The sequence below is a fragment of the Bombyx mandarina genome, chromosome 05, assembly GCF_030267445.1.
Source record: "Bombyx mandarina strain Sakado chromosome 05, ASM3026744v2".
Taxonomy (NCBI): Eukaryota; Metazoa; Arthropoda; class Insecta; order Lepidoptera; family Bombycidae; genus Bombyx; species Bombyx mandarina.
In genome coordinates, this window is record NC_143212.1 from 10,006,725 (window position 1) to 10,026,372 (window position 19,648).

Below are 19,648 nucleotides of genomic sequence, written 5' to 3' on the forward strand. Positions count from 1 at the left end.
AGATTTTCATATTAATTGCAGGATTACTACAGGACTATTGTTGGATATGAATTTTTATTTTATTACACTTTGACGTTAAGCTGAACTTTGGGACTTTTTTTAAAATTAAGTGACTAAATCTTTTGAAAAAGGTTTTTTTTTATGTGATCTCAAGTCTATATTTACCAAAATGTGAATTTTGCCGTATACTTGGGATTTTAGAGATTAATATTAGGGATATCGCGATTACAGTTGCAGTGAAATAAAGGCTACCCTTCTTGAAGCCGTGACGTATGACTACTTCCCAACAGGAATAGATTGTTTGGTAGTAGCGATGTTCGTTAACTCGTAGATTTCTGAATTTGTAACCGAAACGACTATTTCAAAACCTAGTGGCACGCAATTTTAGTAATGTTGCTGGTAGTAGGACCTCTTGTGAGTCCGCACGGGTAGGTACCACCGCCCCGCCTATTTCTGCCGTGAAGCAATAATGCGTTTCGGTTTGAAGGCTGGGTCAGCCGTTGTGACTATACTGAGACCTTAGAACTATATCTCAAGGTATGTGGCGCATTTACGTTGTAGATTTCTATGGACTCCAGTAACCACTTAGCATCAGGTGGGCTGTGAGCTCGTCCACACATTTAAGCAATAAAAAAAAAATTGCTAGAGGATTTTCATATTGGTTATTTGTTACTAAAATGGCATTTAATCATAGTGATACAACTATCTAGAAGCTAGTAATTCAGATATTATCTCTCCTGAGCGCGTTAAGCAAATCGTTTCTAATTGACTTTTAAAAATTTACATTCCCCGAGAGATTCGATTTGAAGCAAAAACAAGTGTCGCGCGCTCCAACATCAAACGCTACAAATTGATTTTTGATGTCACCAGCTTGCGGTACTATAATGATTTTCTTTGGGCCACTGACAACATATTGCTAGATTTAGTTTTTATTTTTTCATATAATAATATAAGCGGTGTTTATTTTCTTTCTCAATTACGTAAATATTCAGTTTTAAATCAGAAAGACACGCTACAAGTGCAATTAGATATTGAAGTTCTCGAATAAATGTTGTTAATGTGCTTCTTGATATTTCGAATTACTAATATTAAACAACTTAAATAGGAACCATTTTATATTAGTTCGATCAATGACAGTGCTAAGTTCATTATCTGTTAATTATTTGGATAAAATTGTAAATTGCAATTTTGAGCCATGGTCATGTTGCATTTTATGTTGCAACTAGTGACAAGTTGTTTTATTACATGCGGTGATGGAGCTATTATTAATATTTCTGTTCAGTATAGAAATAAGGTTAGGTGAACGATCTGGATTGAGTGGGTGAGAGCCTGCTTGTAGTCGCAGCCTCCGGCGCGCCTTGCGCTCGTGCGCACGTAGAATAGCAACTCTTGTGACGTGTGCGGGTTCCATATAAAATATATAAACTAACGAGAAAGTGCTCAGAGAAATATGTGCTGAATCCAGAGCGTCTGCTCGCTCACTCTCGCGATGCAATTCCTAGTAGCGTTTCTTCTGTTGACGATCGGTTTGGGCGCAGTTCATCCGGATGCGAAAGCCGACCTCCGAAAACAACGTTACGCTACTTCCGCTTGTGATTCGTCTGTCACGTACGACAAAGTTTTATTGAAACGGTTGACGTTGCTCTCGAAATACGTTTTTACGGGAAAAGTGTATGCAGTAACAACAGGTCACAATGAAACGCGAGTTTACAAAGTTAATATACGACGTGTACTCAAGGGAGATTTGAGCGGTATAGGGTTCAAGGTTAAATTTGGAACTCCGAAGTCGTTGCGATTCAGTGACGCGACTGTGTTGGTTGAGAGCACTTTTAGGTCCCCGTGTCCTCCGCTACGAGTGAGAAACTACGGTATATTTTTGACCGAAAAGAAGAAAAGAAAAGGTACCATCAAATTAAATCTGGTTGTAGAACCGATGATATTAACTTTGAGAAGCATTGACATCGTAGAAGCTGTCGTAAAAGGTAAGGAACGTTATCTTACCTAATCTAAGAGTCACAACCGCAACCAATTGTTTTAATAACAGAAAGCGCTTAAATAAACAACTAGGCGGCAATTAGTTGTAGGGCGGGGCGCGTGTCAGCGTAGCGCTGTACGATGTGAAGTTATTACGGCTACCGGTCGTCGAGCTACTGGCATCTAATCATTCTGCCTTTCTAATTTAATTTTGTATTGAGATGCTCGCTACTAAAATTGTTTAAACAAAGCTTTTGGTTTTAGATTATACAATTTGTGAAGTTCTACTGATTACGAAATGATTGGATTATGTTTTAATCTAATTATAATTTGATTATGTGTGCTGTGATCGAAAACGTTTAAATTTCGAGGAACGGTCATGAACCAATCATATCTCGATGTGTCGTGGTCCGGTGTTATAATTTATATTATATATTATTATTATTATTATCGTGTTAAACATTTACCATTTACTGTAGTTTTAGGTATTCGCCAGCCACAGTCACCCTTAACCACGAGAACTGTAAAACGTATGATTTATAAAATAAATCCTAGTTATTCTTTACAATTATACTGATAGGTATTAAATATTTTTATTATCACGTATCGTTTACATAGCATGGAAACTCGAAAAAAATGCTGAGTAAAACTAAAAGACATGGACATAATATCAGAGATGACTAAATTGAACTGTGAATTTAGTGATAGAAATATAGAAAAAATATCTTTCATTAATATTGGGCGGAAGCTCTATACAGTATGTAAATTTCTAATTTCATGTCTTTGAAATGTTACCTTCCGAAGCTCGGTTAACCTCCGCTGCACTTCGGGATATTAATTTTATGAAAAACTGAACGCTTAAGCCGAATTTAGGGTTGCTAAAGTAGTAAAATTAAATTTATTGTAGAAAAATTCATGGTCTAACCTCTTTTTTTATTGCTTAGATTTGTGGACGAGCTCACAGCCCACCTGGTGTTAATTGGTTACTGGGGCCCATAGACATCCACAACGTAAATGCGCCACCCACCTTGAGATATAAGTTCTAAGGTCTCAAGTTTAGTTACAACGGCTGCCCCACCCTTCAAACCGAAACGCATTACTGCTTCACGGCAGAAATAGGCAGGGTGGTGGTACCCACTCGCGCGGACTCACAAGAGGTCCTACCACCAGTAAAAACCTTACCTTTACTGGCTTAAATTTAATGTATACTTTTCCACAAGGTTTTTGGAGTTTACTCCTTTAGAATCGATTTACATATATAGGCTCGGGGTATGAAAATTATGGGGACCAAAATCGTACTAGCATGTCACACGAAATGCGTTATGCGCATTTCGTGTGACATGCTAGTACATGCGCCGGCAGTCCGCCACAAAGCCTCGTACTGATCGCGCGTTTCTCTCATTATTGTATTTTCATATATTTGTTAGTCGTTTGTTTTGTGTCTCGTTAATTTGTTAATAATCTGTAGTGTATCGTGTTGTCGTAATATAGAACTATTTCTCGTATTGTTTCGTTTAATTTTTTATATCCAGTAAACTCCAGTCGTGCGTCGGAGCGGACACACACACTTTTTTTTTTTGGGATCACTGGTGTCCCGTAGCCCTTACCTTATCTTATTTTTAATTGGTATTATTAATTGATACCCACAGAATTCGAAGCTAGACATAGTTGTATCACTCGACAGGAACTCAATAGTACACTTCTTATTTGTATATACTTGATACGCAATCAAGGCAAGTTCTCAAATATTCATAGCGGCTAAATGCTAATCAAAGTGTTGGTAAGTATGTAAAAGTATAAAGCGTCTTAACTTCTTGGGTCGTTAAAGTTTATGATCGAGTTCGCTCAGTCTCCTTTGGGGAAACAACACTAACTATGAGGTAGGATTCTCTAGCGCACCCGCCGTCCACTTTTGTTATTAAATCGAAACACCTCGAGGCATTTTCAATGAAATCACAAAGCGTTTGTAATCTCGTTACGTAATTAACTTATTTCGGATTTCAATTATCCAAAGGGACTGACAGTTACTGAATTCGGTTCAGCGAATTTATCGGATATAAATGGATCTTCCATAGGTGTTTAAGTGGGATTAATTATTGAGAAACGTGCCATCGGCGGTGGGCTTTCGCTTTTCTCGTGTATCACGCATCTGACATGTGATTCAATTAAATTATTATCACATGCACAAAAACCACAAGGCATCCCGGAATCTTAAATTTTATTAAAAAAAATTATAGTACAAGCAATTTAGAATGTTGGATATTAAAAAAGTAATCTATAAGACTGAATTGGCTAAACTGATTTCGATGTAATCTTCGCATCATCCTAGCAGAATTGCCTTGTAAAGTTTGGTTGCGATCGGATCAAAAGCAAACCAAAAATGAGCCAAAATCTACTCTGATTTAGTTAGTAGATGATAAAATTAAACAGCGAATCGGATTTCATTAGTATTTTATTTTATAGCGAAGAAATAATTGAAAGGAAGAACAAATTTTGTGGTTTATTTCGTTCTATTTCACGATTACGGATAAGTTGGAAACTGAATACCAGTTTCATCCACTTTTTTGGCCATCCATTGTTCGCACTCCTTGGTCATCTCCTCATCGAAGTAATCGCGCCAGCCACCGACTTTTCCTGTTCAATTTGTAGTAAAGTATATAAGGTCTATTTTGTCAACTATCTTTTTTTGGGCGTAATAGACATAAGAGTATGCGATTCATATAATGGAGGTCATCGATGCTCATGGACATTAGTAATTTTAGTTTATTTATTTATTAAAGTAACCATTACTCATTATGTTAGTAGATCTCTTAAAAAGCTATGTTTGTATCTAAATAATAATTATGTAGGTATATAATTATTATTATTATTAAGAAGTCGTCGTGGCCTAACGGATAAGACGTCCGGTGCATTCGTTTTGAGCGATGCACCGGTGTTCGAATCCCGCAGGTGGGTACCAATTTTTTCTAATGAAATACGTAGGTACTCAACAAATGTTCACGATTGATTTCCACGGTGAAGGAATAACATCGTGTAATAAAAATGAAACCCGCAAAATTATAATTTGTGTAATTACTGGTGGTAGGACCTCTTGTGAGTCCGCACGGGTAGGTACCACCACCCTGCCTATTTCTGCCGTGAAGCAGTAATGCGTTTCGGTTTGAAGGGTGGGGCAGCCGTTGTAACTATAATTGAGACCTTAGAACTTATATCTCAAGGTTGGTGGCGCATTTACGTTGTAGATGTCTATGGGCTCCAGTAACCACTTAACACCAGGTGGGCTGTGAGCTCGTCCACTCAACAAAGCAATAAAAAAAAAAAAAAAAATAAAGTATAGAAATAAATAAACATGCAAATCGCTGGTGATCTCGCAATTCTGCAATTCTGGTGACCTCGATTCACATATCGACGTTTAAGAAATTTGTTCGGGTGGCGATTGTTGCGAAGGTAAAGTGGAGATGATGGGTTCATCCCAAGCTATTCCGCAGAGTACTTAATATCTACTATATTTAACTAGTGGCGAAGTTGAACGTCGAAGAGTTCTAATTTTGAATGTTCTTGGCTAAAAAGACATGAGACTGTTCACATCCACATTTAGCCTTTACGTCGTGTTCAAACAAATCATGACAATATATACGTATATGATTAATAATAATTTCCAAATATATTGGTTGAGTTTTCCTTATGCCCTTTAAATTACCTTTCCTTATAAATGGTTCTTCTCCTGGTATTAGACCATCGACTTTCGATAAAAAGTTCACATTGACCGAGTCATTATTTCTGAAATTATCTATGTCAACATGTTTACAAAGCCCTGATATTTGTTCAACTGTGTAGGTTTTGTTAAAAAAATTTGCTATGCGTTTGATTGTGCCGGGAAGGTCCTGTGGAGATTTTTTTTATTTAATTAATACATTGAATAACTAAGCATTACATAAATTTGTTTTGCTATGATAAAAGTTTCGCTTCGGATAATGCTTAGGGTATCAAATCGTATCGTGATCTCATAAATGACTATCACGGTATTTTAAGCTTTTAACAAGATTCTTAAAGTACACTGTACTACAGATGAAATTAAAAAGTCAGAAATAATTAAATGAAAGTAATAAACCCGAGATCAAACTATAAAAATATGTATTATAATTTTAATTATGCAATTTCTAATGTCATAATTTATCTCAATAAAAAAAAAGTGACCTAAATGTGATCTAAAAATGATAAGTCGAATTATCCATGCCTAACTAATTATCCCTACTGTTTTCTGTCGGTTCGTACCAAGTTCCCTTACACGTTCTATATTAAGTGCAAAATATTAAACTTAAACACACTGACTTGTTTGAGTTCCTCATAGAAGAGAAACAGCATGTTTGGATGATTTCTTAAATCCCATGCTTCTTTCACGTGTGAGAGGTGGGGTGCTCTTACAACTGAAAAAAATATTTTCATTAAATTTGATAAGAGAACTAGTTGGTGCCCGGTTGGCTTCGCTTCACCTAGCTTGTGAAGTATTGTAATTTTTTTTTGTTGATCTTTTGTTATATATGATGAGATTCAAATAAAGTGGATCTATGATTCAAAATTTAATTAACTTAAATAAAAAGGTCTAACCATACTGCGGGAATTTGAATTTTGGTGTACGTACTAATATTTCTCACTAAATACGGATGTATATTACCTAACCCGACCACACCAATGACGTCCACGAGTAAATTAATAATTAAAGTTTATATTTTCACTTGAACAGCTTAAAATAAGAATTCTGAGCGACCCATGCCTGTGTTATTCCGTTTAGATGAATACTACGACGACAACGTAATGGCAGCCCACCCAGCTTAAGATGTGAGATCGAAGTCTTTTTTTTAAGGAAAGAGTTTTTGTGGCCCGGACGTCTTTCAAGTTTCACCAGGACAGGTGGGCGAGCAAAGGCTCAGCCAGAAGGGGTGGCATTTGCTAACAGCTGCCCGAGCGCCTCCGAAATAGACCTAACAGCTCAAGGACAACTGCTTCGCGAATGCATCTACTACCGGATCGGAATTGCGACCCGCTGAGGAGACCCAGCGAGAAATTCAGCGGGCTGATGTATGGGATGCTCTTTGCCGAGTTCGGAGTACGGTTATCGGGGTCTCTAAGCCTTCTTATAATTTTAGAGCTGAAGGTGTCTAATGCAACTTCTATAAGTACTGACGGATCCGTAATGACGTGACTAGGGCGTCACTGGCGACTGGCTCCTGCGTGGACAGGATTCGGGGAGTACCTACTCAGCGGCGGTAACGATAAGGGATTATGATGACGTATAAACCTTATCGAAGTACCGTTCCGACGCTGACTTCAAGGGTTTGCGGATCGTTTCGAGACCCAGGTCGCTGTGTAGCTCGACGTTCCTTACGAATCACGGAGCTCCGGCGGCTAATAATCATAATCTGTTCATCTGTTCAAGAAAGATCATTCTTCGTAGAATAATTTCGTGAACATGTGTTTTTATACATGGAATTGGAACAGACGCATTGCTGGATACGAGTAGGTATACCAGGCACCTTAGGCCACGACGATGTGATTGTTAGAATATTATATGTTTCAAATTTTTTTATTGTTACATCTTGAGTTTATCTAGAAATAAATTATTTCAAGAGTTAAATTACCGTTATCGTTCATGTACATGTTCCAGAAAGTTTTAAAGTCTCCTGTATAAAGCGGTACTGAGATAAGGCGGCTAAAATGGTACAGTGAAACTACAAGGTCACGTGGATCTCTTCCAACATATACTACTTTAGCTGTCTCTATCAAATTAGGAGGTAGCATGGATAATGGAAGATGGCATTTGATGAAACGAGGGTCCGTCGCTGCGGCCAGCAGCTCACAGCCAGGTACTATAACTTTTTCGAATTTCCGTCGGTCTTCTTTATTCAATTCTATCTCTTTGTAGGTCACCGTTTTTCTGGATGATAATCCCCAAATAGAGGTTCTGCGAAGTTTAATTAATATAAATTGTTTTAAATAATGTTTTTTTTTTATACGTATGTTAATATACTTAGCATATGTTGACACAGTTCAAACGAGACTAGGTAAAAATGTTTTTAAAACGCATATCGATATCATCTGGGTTCTTTGACACTTAGTTTGAATAATGCCGGTCATACAATATTAATATGCAGTTAATTCGATTTGTTTTATTTGATTTAGTTATTTCATTTATTAGCGTGGGATTGTTCAATAAAATTTTGGACACAATATTATACTCAAACACGGATGAAAGTCAGTTACGTGCTATGAACAATTAAACACGTAAAAGTAAAAAAAACGACTTGGAAAACCGCATCCTATTCTATAAATAGAAGGCTTCAATGACATTTTACCTATTAATTTAGGTTTAAGAAAAGTTTTTCCAGGATAGATTACTTAAATTTTAATATAATAATGAAAAGTGGATCCAATATTTCCATAAATAAAAATATAAAGCACAATTTAAGATCTTAAATTGCATTCTTTCCACTTATAGGACGAGAAACCTAGAGAAGTTGAATCCGAAACGAAGAAAAATGGCATATTTATGTAAGATTTTTCTTATATTTTTATAGTGCTTCCAAATCTTTTTGATTTATGATTATACTTCTTTGTTCCTTTGTTACCTTTAAAAATTATTCAAATTCAAACAAAAAAAAAACAAAAAAATTTTCACGCGGCAGTTTAATAAAGGATTTATAGTTTGATAGAATAATTTCTGTTTGTTCACAAATATCTTTTATTTAATTTTTTTTTGTATAGATGGTTGGACAAGCTCACAGCCTACCTGGTGTTAAGTGGTTACTGGAGCCCATAGACATCTACAACGTAAATGCGCCACCAACCTTGAGATATAAGTTCTAAGGTCTCAATTATAGTTACAACGGCTGCCCCACCCTTCAAACCGAAACGCATTACTGCTTCACGGCAGAAATAGGCAGGGTGGTGGTACCTACCCGTGCGGACTCACAAGAGGTCCTACCACCAGTAATTACACAAATTATAATTTTGCGGGCTTGATTTTTATTACACGATGTTATTCCTTCACCGTGGAAGTCATACGTGAACATTTGCTGGGTACGTATTGAGGTTTATTGAGGTTTCTAACTTAAAACAAAGAAAAAGCGTATTTGTTGCCGATTATAGAAATTTACCTACATTGTGCTTAGCCATTCTGCAATAATAATGATTTAGTTTCAGTCCTATCAGATTACGCACAGATATTTCCCAGCTTACCTTTTGTATTGGCCACCGTATCCCATAGCACATTAAAATTAAGTTTTTCTATTTATGGTTTACTATGTGAATGTTTTACTTACCCTATATTTACGAATCTCTCGACAATATGAAGCGAGGCCGCCTTAGCGTAGTCTAAGTCATTCAACAGTAACCAGACAATTTCTTGAGTCCACGTTGTCCCTGTACAATGTTTACTATTAACATCAACATTTATCTACATCTACTGAAGCAATATGTTAAAGTACATTTGTAGGTGAAGAAACAAATAATATAATAAATCCCTTAATTTAATGAAAAACTTATTTATTGTGACAATGTGATACATAATATACATATTATTTTTATATACATATTATTTCCAATTTGGTAACCGATAGCCTAATTCATTTAACCTCAAATGGAAATTGACCTGACTTATAACAATACGAAATCATTGACTAGTACCTCATTTCATAATGCTGTTATTCTTATTGTTTTTCGGTTTGGATATCTCAAAATTCTTTGTTGTTGTTCTCCCCTATATTCTTTAAGTCAAATCTTCATTTAGACTTTTTAAATTTTGTTATATTTTAAGAAGGAAGATTTCTTTATTCAATGCACTCTTTCAATCATCTTCACACTTTTAAATAATACGTCAAATCATTTGTAGTTTTACCTATTATAATGAAGCATAATTTGGCAAGTATATTATTATTTAAATGAACTATGTAAAGAAATTGTATTTTAATTAATCAGCTTGTAAACTAAACTACATTGTTCCTTTATAATTTAGTTTCTACTGAATCTGTTGTAATTGACTTCTAATCTGTAATCCAGTACTGGCTTAGTGTTACGTGAAGTGTGACATCGATACGTGGGATATAAAAAAAGAAAATGTGGCTTTTTAACATCTCGGCCCAGTAGTGTACGAAACAATATTAATCTCTTCTACAGTTCTCTTCAATCTCTTCCAACTTAAATTTCAAACAAATCTCACCACAGATAAATAAATACACACTGACACACATAATACATATAAATATCTCTTAGACATGGTTTTTTTTTCTTTAATTTATCGATCGTAGGGTTCATCTTGTAGAATTTTGGAGTTGTCACAGCCTGAAGGATGTGACGCCCGGTGTATTTTTATTTTTATTGCTAATATGCCAAGTGTGCGAATCCCCCAGGCACCAATTTTTTTTATGAAATTCTTCATGTGTTATATTCACGAAAGAGTTATACGATAAAGAAATACATTGTGTAAAAAAAATGTTGATACCTGATCTTGGAAATGTGACGATGAAAGTGTCCGTAGGTCTCACTTCTATGTTGTATATGTTTTCTATTTCTGGTTCAAATTTTACCGAAAACAGATATCCTGCTGGTCCAACACGAATGAATCCGGGGCAATCTTCTAAAATGTTAAAGACAAATCAGTCAAAGAAGTCTTAGGCGGGAATAATTTATAGATTTTGAGATCACATAATATTTAAAAATGATCAATTTTCAAAATAATTTACTATTGCACCCAAACAATAAATACAAACTACAAAAGTTTCATTAAGTGCTTTATTATCTGGGACAAAATTTAAAAACAAGTGGTGGTAGATCGGTGTGGAGGCAGATTTTTAATCTAATGTCCTGGTACCTTCTTCTGCGAACTAGTTGGCTGAACTGATTTTAACTGTAAATAATATTTACTACACCAGAAATCGTGTTAATCATCAAATTAAGTCCCTCGTACGTTAAGGATCACTTTTTTCATATTTAGAAGTGTAGTTACTAGTTATGGTGATTTGCGTTTCGAATTGAGAACCTCCTCTTCTAATCTATAAATAAATTTTAGGTATATAGATGTGGTAAAATATAACGAGCTGAATCCTAGGCTCAGGAAACATGCTCTTCTATAGGAAACAGAACAGTTCTCGCAGAGGGGCGTTGGTTTCTTTTACCACAAATCCCTTGTCATCAACATTCCGGAAGTCAGTAGTGTGTGCCGATACACGTATCCTTGAAAAAGTTGTGCAAGGATACGTTGCCTCATCGACAACAAAGGAGTTTGCGGAATCTTTTACGACGATATCCTAAAAGACATCGAACGCACCACCAAGATTTATTAGACTATAATGATGCGGGACTTTAATTCGAAAGTAAGAGTTCAATAGTGTGGAGAACTACTATTCGGTCCTTATGGTGTTGGCTCTAGAAATGCCAGAGGGCAAATGCTGTTAAATTTTCGGGAGTCTCAGGGGTTTTTCTTGATGAGTGCATTCTTCGTTATCATCGGTCATAACATATGGCACTGAAACGTGCACATTGACCATAGGTCTGGTCTGTAAGTTCAAATTCGCTCAGCGTACCAGAGAAAGGGGCATGCTCGGAGTTTCTTTGATGGATCGAATTAGATCGAATAAAGAAAAGAAGAACCAAAGTAACTAACATAGCCCTAAACATGTGTGACTTAAAGATGTAAGCTGAAGTACAAGTGGACTAGACATATGTGTCGCAGAACCGATGGCCGTCCGAGCAGGCGTGTACTGGGCTAGAGACCATGTACCGGTAAGCGCAGCGTCGGACATCCCCCTCGCTGGTGGACTAAAACTAAGGCGGAGAATCGTTAATTGTGGCGGACTATGGGAGAGGCCTACATTCAGCAGTAGAGAGATACAAGCCGATAATAATGATAATGGCCCGTAGTATGCTGGCATAATACTCAGGGAACGGCATAATACTCTCTACCTATTTCTCGGTGAATCATATAATTGCCTTTCATAATAACCAGACCACACAGCCTTCAACCTTATTAAGCAGGTGCCATCGGGCTACAAATTTGATCTGTTTAATTGTAATCTAGAAAAACAAAACATTTCAATCAGTAATCAGTACAATGTATGTGGTTTGAATTTTCTTGTTTCATTGATGAGGCACAGCATAATATTATGTACATCAAATAAACAGATGTTATGAATTATTACCCAATGTTTTGAAAAGCCTCCGAAGCTGACCGGATTCTTCCTCGCCGGCTTCGCGTATTTCAGGACATTTTTTGCTAAGAGCCATGGTTTCTAGTTGCGTAGATTTTGGAGCAGCAACCTAAGCTGATAATTTTTATTTTGTATTAGTTTTATTTTACAACTTAATAATGAACAGTGTAAGTAAGTAAGTAAGAACATGATTGTTTTTTTTTGGGAAACCTAAATATGATATATGAGCATGCAAGGCTTGAAATTAATGGACAAAGTTAGAAGTGTAGACATCAGGTGCAAAACCAAATTAACAGACATCGTGTCATCTATTGATCAACTTAAATGGAGATGGATAGCATTTATGCTGCTCCGCTGTGAAAAGCAGAAATGTCACCTGTTAGCAAAGGATGGCTTGAGAAGCCGACGTCGCAAACCAAGTAGACGGTAGGATGAACTCAAAATTAGTCCTGGATCCCCTAGGATAAGAGTAGCAGCAGATAGAAAGCAGTGGAAAGAGTTGCACGAGGTCTTTGCCGAAAGGCACACCGAGACGAAAGGCATTTTTAATATAAATTTAGATTTTACTTTCGTAATTTATCCATTCATTCTCGCTCACGACTCGGTCGTGCGCGGACGTGCTTTCCGATCCGTGGCCCGCTTGCGAGCTGCGTCTCTGAACTCACAGCTGTGCTCGACAGTGTAGTGACCGTGAATACATCGTGCTTACAATTCGGTAGTGCGGACGTTCCGATCCGTTGGTTGCTTGCGATCTGCGTATCGGAGTCCATTTTTGTGCGCTAAAGTGTTGTAACCGCGAACCCACCCTTTACCAACTGCCTTTTTCAAGGCAAAACCAATCGCTACGATCAGGCTTCCTGTGGCACTCACAGGCTAGCGATTTCCTAACCCTTAACAAAACAACAGTCTTTTTCAAGACTAGACCCCCGCTCGCGATTCTGCCTGCTGTAGCATTATACAGCCCGAGCGGGTTCCTTTCCTTTTCCCCGCCGATTGCCGTTTTCACGGCATAGGCATTCCCCCCCCCTGCTCCTTGCTGTCCTGCAGCACAGGGGGGTTACAAATCCTATCCGGGGCCTCGCCTTTCGGCGAGTTCAACAAAAGTCCCGGGGCCGCCCCCCCCGGGCAGGAAGACCGAAGAATGGAGCAAGAAGACGTTAGTGATATTGTCGGGTTCCTCCGGGATAGGTACCCGTCAATTAGGGCCGAGTACCTAGAGTTTAGGGCCGCCCGTGGCAATCCCTCCCCCCCCGCGTCCGTCGCCGCGTACTTTAAACGTGCCTCGGAGGCACGCGCCGCGCCCCCCGCCGCCGCGTCAAGTTCGAGCGCACGTTCCGACGTAGCGACTCACGAAGCGCCTAGCGCTACCCCCACCCCCGCACCCGCGTCTATCGCGTCATCGCTCGTCTCGTCCGTTGCGACCTCGATCGTTTCAAATAGTTCAGGCTCCGATACCGAATCGGAGATGGACTTTGAATCCGCGTCCAGCCCTCAGCCCGGAACCTCGGATGGTTTCCAAACGGTTACCCGCGGTAAGAAACGTACCCGCGTCGTGGAGTCCCGGAGCTCCTCGACAAAACAGACGAAATCCGCGTCCGCCTCTCGACCGAAGGTAGTAATCACACCGGAGTTGGACTCCGCGCGCCGCGTAACCCCACCGCCGCGTCCCAAGCCCGCGCCCGCTCCTAAAGTAGCTGCCCCGCCCCCGCTGATACTTCAAGAGAAGACAGCGTGGAATCGCGTATCCCAGGCCCTTCAGGCAAATAAAATTAACTACACCCATGCGCGTAACATCGCGCATGGGATTCAGATTAAGGTCGCAACGCCGGGCGACCATAGGGCCCTCTCAGCATACCTCCGAAAGGAGAACATAGGTTTCCATACCTATGCTCTTCAGGAGGACCGCGAGCTCCGCGTAGTAATACGCGGAGTACCGAAAGAACTAGACATAGACTATGTTAAGGAGGATCTGATCGCTCAGTCACTCCCTATAGTTAGTGTGCATCGGATGCACAGTGGGCGGGGCAAGCAGCCCTATAATATGATTCTCGTCGCGTTGGAGCCAACCCCGGAGGCAAAAAAGAAAATCTCATGCCTCTCGACAGTTTGCGGCCTATCCGGGGTCTCCATCGAAGCCCCCCATAAACGTGGCACTCCCGGGCAGTGCTACAGGTGCCAACTCTATGGCCACTCGGCGCGTAATTGCCACGCGCGCCCCCGCTGCGTGAAATGCCTCGGCGATCACGCTACGTTAGATTGCGTTAGAGATAGGGAAACCGCGACCGAACCTCCAAGCTGTGTCCTATGCCTTAAGCAAGGGCACCCCGCGAACTACCGTGGATGTCCCAGGGCTCCGCGAAAACGCCCAACCCACCCAGCTCCGCGAACCGTCGGCCCAAAGACTTCGGCACCTTCAGTGCCGAAACCCGCCTTCGTGCCGGCTGCAGTTCCCACGGTCTCGGCGTGGAAAAAGCCGCTGCCGTATACGAAGGCGGGAACGGAAACCGCACCCCCGCCCCCGCTCGTGACACGCCCCGCGCCCCAGCCCCTGCTCGCACCTCGCCCCGCGCCCGCGTTCCGTCCCCCGCAACCCTCTGCCGTCAACGACTTCGCGCTCGTGCGTGACTTCGTCACCGCGGTCAACTTCGACCGTCTGCGATCGTTCGCAGACGCGATACGTAGGTCGGTAACCCCCGAACAGCGGCTCGCGGCCGCTTTCGATCACATGGACGTCTACGAGTCCGTGTCGCGTACGTTATAAAATCTTTACCGGTAATCAATGGCGCAAAAAGGTAGAGAAAAACCGTATTCCCTTACGTTAGCATTCTATAATGCTAACGGACTCGCGCGGCAACGCGATCAAATTTTTGAATTCCTCCGCGATAATCTTGTAGATATTCTATTAGTGCAGGAAACCTGTCTAAAGCCCTCGCGTCGCGACCCGAAAGTCGCGAATTACGTCATGGTTAGGAATGACAGACTCACCGCCTCTAAAGGTGGGACTGCCATTTACTATAGGCGGGCCCTGCACGTTGTTCCTCTCGATACTCCCTCGCTCTCACATATCGAGGCGTCAGTGTGCCGTATCTCGCTGACGGGACACCAGCCGATCGTCATCGCATCCGTTTATCTCCCCCCGGACAAGCCCCTTCTGAGCAGTGACATCGAGTCACTGTTCGGCATGGGAGACTCTGTCATCCTGGCAGGCGATCTAAATTGCCACCACACTAGGTGGAACTGCCATCGTACAAACGTTAACGGTAGGCGTCTCGACGCGTTTATAGACGACCTCACCTTTGAAATAGTCGGTCCCCCAACTCCAACATGTTATCCGTATAACATCGCGCTCCGTCCGAGCACTATAGACCTGGCATTGCTTAGGAACGTAACTCTGCGCTTGCGTTCCATCGAAGCAATGTCAGAGCTCGACTCAGACCACCGACCTGTCGTTATGCAGCTCGGTCGCCCTCACAACCCAGTCACTGTTACGAGGACCATGGTGGATTGGAATAAGCTGGGCACGTGCCTAGCCGACGCCGCTCCGCCAATCCTCCCTTGCGGCCCGGATTCGAATCCATCCCCCGAGGACACCGTCGAATCCATAAACATCATTACCGATCACATCTCTTCCGCGATCATTAGATCTTCAAAAGAAGTCGATGTGGAGGACAGCTTCCACCGCATCAGACTGTCCCCCGATCTTAGGAATCTCTTAAGAGTTAGGAACGCGGCAATCCGGCCCTACGATCGTCTTCCCACGCATTCAAACCGGATTCAGATGCGTCGTCTACAACGCGAAGTCCACTCCCGCTTAAGCGACGCGCGTAACGATAATTGGCTTAGTTATCTAGAACAACTCGCGCCCTCCCACCAAGCATACTGGCGACTAGCTAGGACTCTCAAATCCGAAACTACCGCTACTATGCCTCCCCTCATACGCCCTTCAGGCCAACCACCGGCATTCGATGACGATGACAAGGCTGAGCTGCTGGCCGATGCACTGCAAGAGCAGTGCACCACCAGCACTCAACACGCGGACCCCGAACACACCGAGTTAGTCGACAGGGAGGTCGAGCGCAGAGCTTCCCTGCCGCCCTCGGACGCGTTACCCCCCATTACCACTGACGAAGTTAGAGACGCGATCCACAACCTCCAACCTAGGAAGGCACCCGGCTCCGACGGCATCCACAACCGCGCACTAAAACTCTTGCCAGTCCAACTGATAGCAATGTTGGCTACAATTTTAAATGCCGCTATGACGCACTGCATCTTTCCCGCGGTGTGGAAAGAAGCGGACGTTATCGGTATACATAAGCCGGGCAAACCGACAAACGAAACTTCTAGTTACCGTCCGATTAGTCTCCTCTCGACGATAGGAAAAATTTACGAACGGCTCCTTAGGAAACGCCTCTGGGATTTTGTTACCGCGAACAAAATTCTCATAGACGAACAGTTCGGATTCCGCTCTAAACACTCGTGCGTACAACAAGTGCACCGCCTCACGGAGCACATTCTGATAGGACTAAATAGGCGTAAACAAATCCCGACCGGCGCCCTCTTCTTCGACATCGCGAAGGCGTTCGACAAAGTCTGGCACAACGGTTTAATTTATAAACTGTACAACATGGGAGTGCCAGACAGACTCGTGCTCATCATACGAGACTTCTTGTCGAACCGTTCGTTTCGATATCGAGTAGAGGGAACTCGTTCTCGTCCCCGTCAACTGACCGCCGGAGTCCCGCAAGGCTCCGCGCTCTCCCCGTTATTATTTAGTTTGTATATCAATGATATACCCCGGTCTCCGGAGACCCATCTAGCGCTCTTCGCCGATGACACGGCTATCTACTACTCGTGTAGGAAGATGTCGCTGCTTCATCGGCGACTCCAGATCGCAGTAGCCACCATGGGACAGTGGTTCCGGAAGTGGCGAATAGACATCAACCCCACGAAAAGCGCAGCGGTGCTCTTCAAAAGGGGTCGCCCTCCGAACATCACTTCGAGCATCCCACTCCGTAGTAGGCGCGCAAACACCTCCGCCGTTAGTCCCATCACTCTCTTTGGCCAGCCCATACCGTGGGTCTCGAAGGTCAAATATCTAGGCGTCACCCTCGACAGAGGGATGACATTCCGTCCCCATATAAAAACGGTACGCGACCGCGTCGCGTTTATTCTAGGACGACTCTATCCAATGCTTTGTAGTCGAAGCAAACTGTCCCTCCGTAATAAGGTAACTCTCTACAAAACTTGTATATGCCCCGTCATGACGTATGCAAGCGTAGTGTTCGCTCACGCAGCCCGCACCCACTTGAAATCCCTTCAGGTTATTCAATCACGATTCTGCAGGATAGCCGTCGGAGCGCCTTGGTTCCTTAGGAATGTGGATCTCCACGACGACCTGGAGCTCGACTCTTTTAGTAAGTATCTACAGTCGGCATCGCTGCGCCATTTTGAGAAGGCGGCACGACATGAGAACCCTCTCATCGTAGCCGCTGGAAATTACATACCCGACCCTGTAGACCGAATGGTAAACCGTCGACGTCGCCCAAAGCACGTCATTACGGATCCTCCTGATCCATTAACGGTGCTTTTAGGCACCACAAGCACCGGTCACCGTCCTCGTCGAACCCGTCGCTTGCGACGAAGGGCTCGACGAGCGAACTAACCCATAGACACAGCCCACTGAGTTTCTCGCCGGATCTTCTCAGTGGGTCGCGTTTCCGATCCGGTGGTAGATTCTGCGAAGCACTGCTCTTGCTAGGGTCAGTGTTAGCAACTCTCCGGTTGAGCCCCGCGAGCTCACCTACTAACGTTAGGGTGAAGCTGAAATAGCCTCTCAAGGCTATCAGCATAGGTAGGAAAAAAAAAAAAAGTAATTTATGTTTATATCTATACTATATATTTTTTAAATATTATAAAGCTTGAAGGGTTTGGTTATTTGAACGCGCTAATCTCAGGAACTACTGGTCCAATTTGTTTCAGTGTTAGATAGCCCATTTACCGAGGAAGGCTATAAGATATATGCCATCACGCTAAGACCAATACAAGCGGAGCACCAATAAAGAATGTTTCAAAATCGATGCTATTTTTACCCTTTGAGAACTTCCGCTGCGTGCGCTGCAGAAACGATTAAAGTTTCCCTAAAATAATGTATGACAGAATTGTTCCCCTTTAAAAGATCTAGATAAAGTCCGCGACAGCATAATTATGTCTATATATTAAGGTTGGCTGACTATAACGTTTTTTATGTTAAACAAATTTGTTCTAAAATAAAGCATTATTTGTGAAGGTGTTTTTATAATATTAATCTCTATCCAAATAAATACGTTATTCATTACAACATTGAAGCACCCAAATCACTTCAAGATAGGCTTTGACAATTATAGATTTTTCTGGATTTCTCCAAGATTCCATCATCAGATCTTGATATAAACAGGACCATTCGGGAAGTCTATCTATTTACCCTTTCGAACAAAAAAAAAAAGAACTATCAGAATCGGTTCAAGCATTCTCGAGACAACGGTGAACATACATAGATAAAAAATTATGGTCGAATTGATAACTTCCTCTTTTGAAGTCGGTTAAAAAGCGTGATTTTGGTACCTTAAATAACTCCTTAACATTCTATTATTCAAAAATATTTTCACTTTCTGCGTAAATGAAGAGGCAGATAAAATTTAGCGTTATGCTAAAGTAACTATTCCACGCGGACGAAGTCGAAGTCACGGGCAAAAGCTAATACATATATTAACTATTGGTTTCTTAGTCTATTTTAAATTGTTAGTTAAAATGTAAAACGTTTAATAAATGTTTAAAATAATAAAAGCATTATTATTATTATTAGCATGATATATACCATATACCTAGATTATAATTTCATTTTTACAGCGTTTATAAGCTCACCTTTATGTATGATGATACTAATGCAATGCTAAATTAATAAATTTATTTTAAAACGATATCTTTTATTAATTTGATATGATTAGTCCTGAAAATTATCAATTTAAACAAAATTCTACGCATGTATTTACAATGAAGCGTTAAGAAAAAGCTGGCCTTGAGCTTTATTGAACATTTAAGTTAAGTACGCTTAAAAAGAAGCTGAAATTAAATGTGACTAGATTTGCCAGACTTGCTTAACACAGTCTAAGGATTTATCCCATAATGAACATATTAAAATATAATAAACTAGATAACTAAAAACGAAAATATACAAAAGGCAAACCAGATGTATTTGTTTCGCACTTTCTGCTACACGACTGCAGTTGTTTCGGCGTGTGTGACAGAGTTTATCTTGATTATCGTCTTATCTACATATTAATACGTGAAGCAAAAACTTTGTATCTCTTTTTACGAAAATTGCGCGGACCGAGGAGTATGAAATATTCCACACTTATAGAGAATATAGAGAAGGAGTGCACAATGCTATTTTTTTTTTTAAATAATGCATAAAAGATACATTAAATCAATAAAGA

The 19,648-nt window shown here is 41.0% G+C and overlaps 1 protein-coding gene across 2 annotated transcripts; it reads right to left on the bottom strand.

The window, feature by feature from the left end:
* Positions 1–4,408: 4,408 nt before the first annotated feature.
* On the bottom strand, positions 4,409–19,481 carry LOC114242659 (sulfotransferase 1B1). Of its 2 annotated transcripts, none has more exons than XM_089727690.1 (8): positions 19,399–19,481; positions 12,168–12,290; positions 10,472–10,606; positions 9,294–9,393; positions 7,614–7,936; positions 6,307–6,401; positions 5,675–5,858; positions 4,409–4,608 (listed from the first exon to the last, which is right to left on the bottom strand). In XM_089727690.1, the coding sequence occupies exons 2-8, from the start codon at positions 12,250–12,252 to the stop codon at positions 4,496–4,498; spliced, it is 1,035 nt and encodes a 344-aa protein (XP_089583816.1). In that variant the 5' UTR covers positions 12,253–12,290; positions 19,399–19,481; the 3' UTR covers positions 4,409–4,495. The 2 variants fall into 2 exon arrangements, with proteins under 2 accessions (XP_089583816.1, XP_028029711.2); XM_028173910.2 differs by lacking the exon at positions 19,399–19,481 and adding an exon at positions 12,553–12,726.
* Between the last annotated feature and the right edge of the window lie 167 nt (positions 19,482–19,648).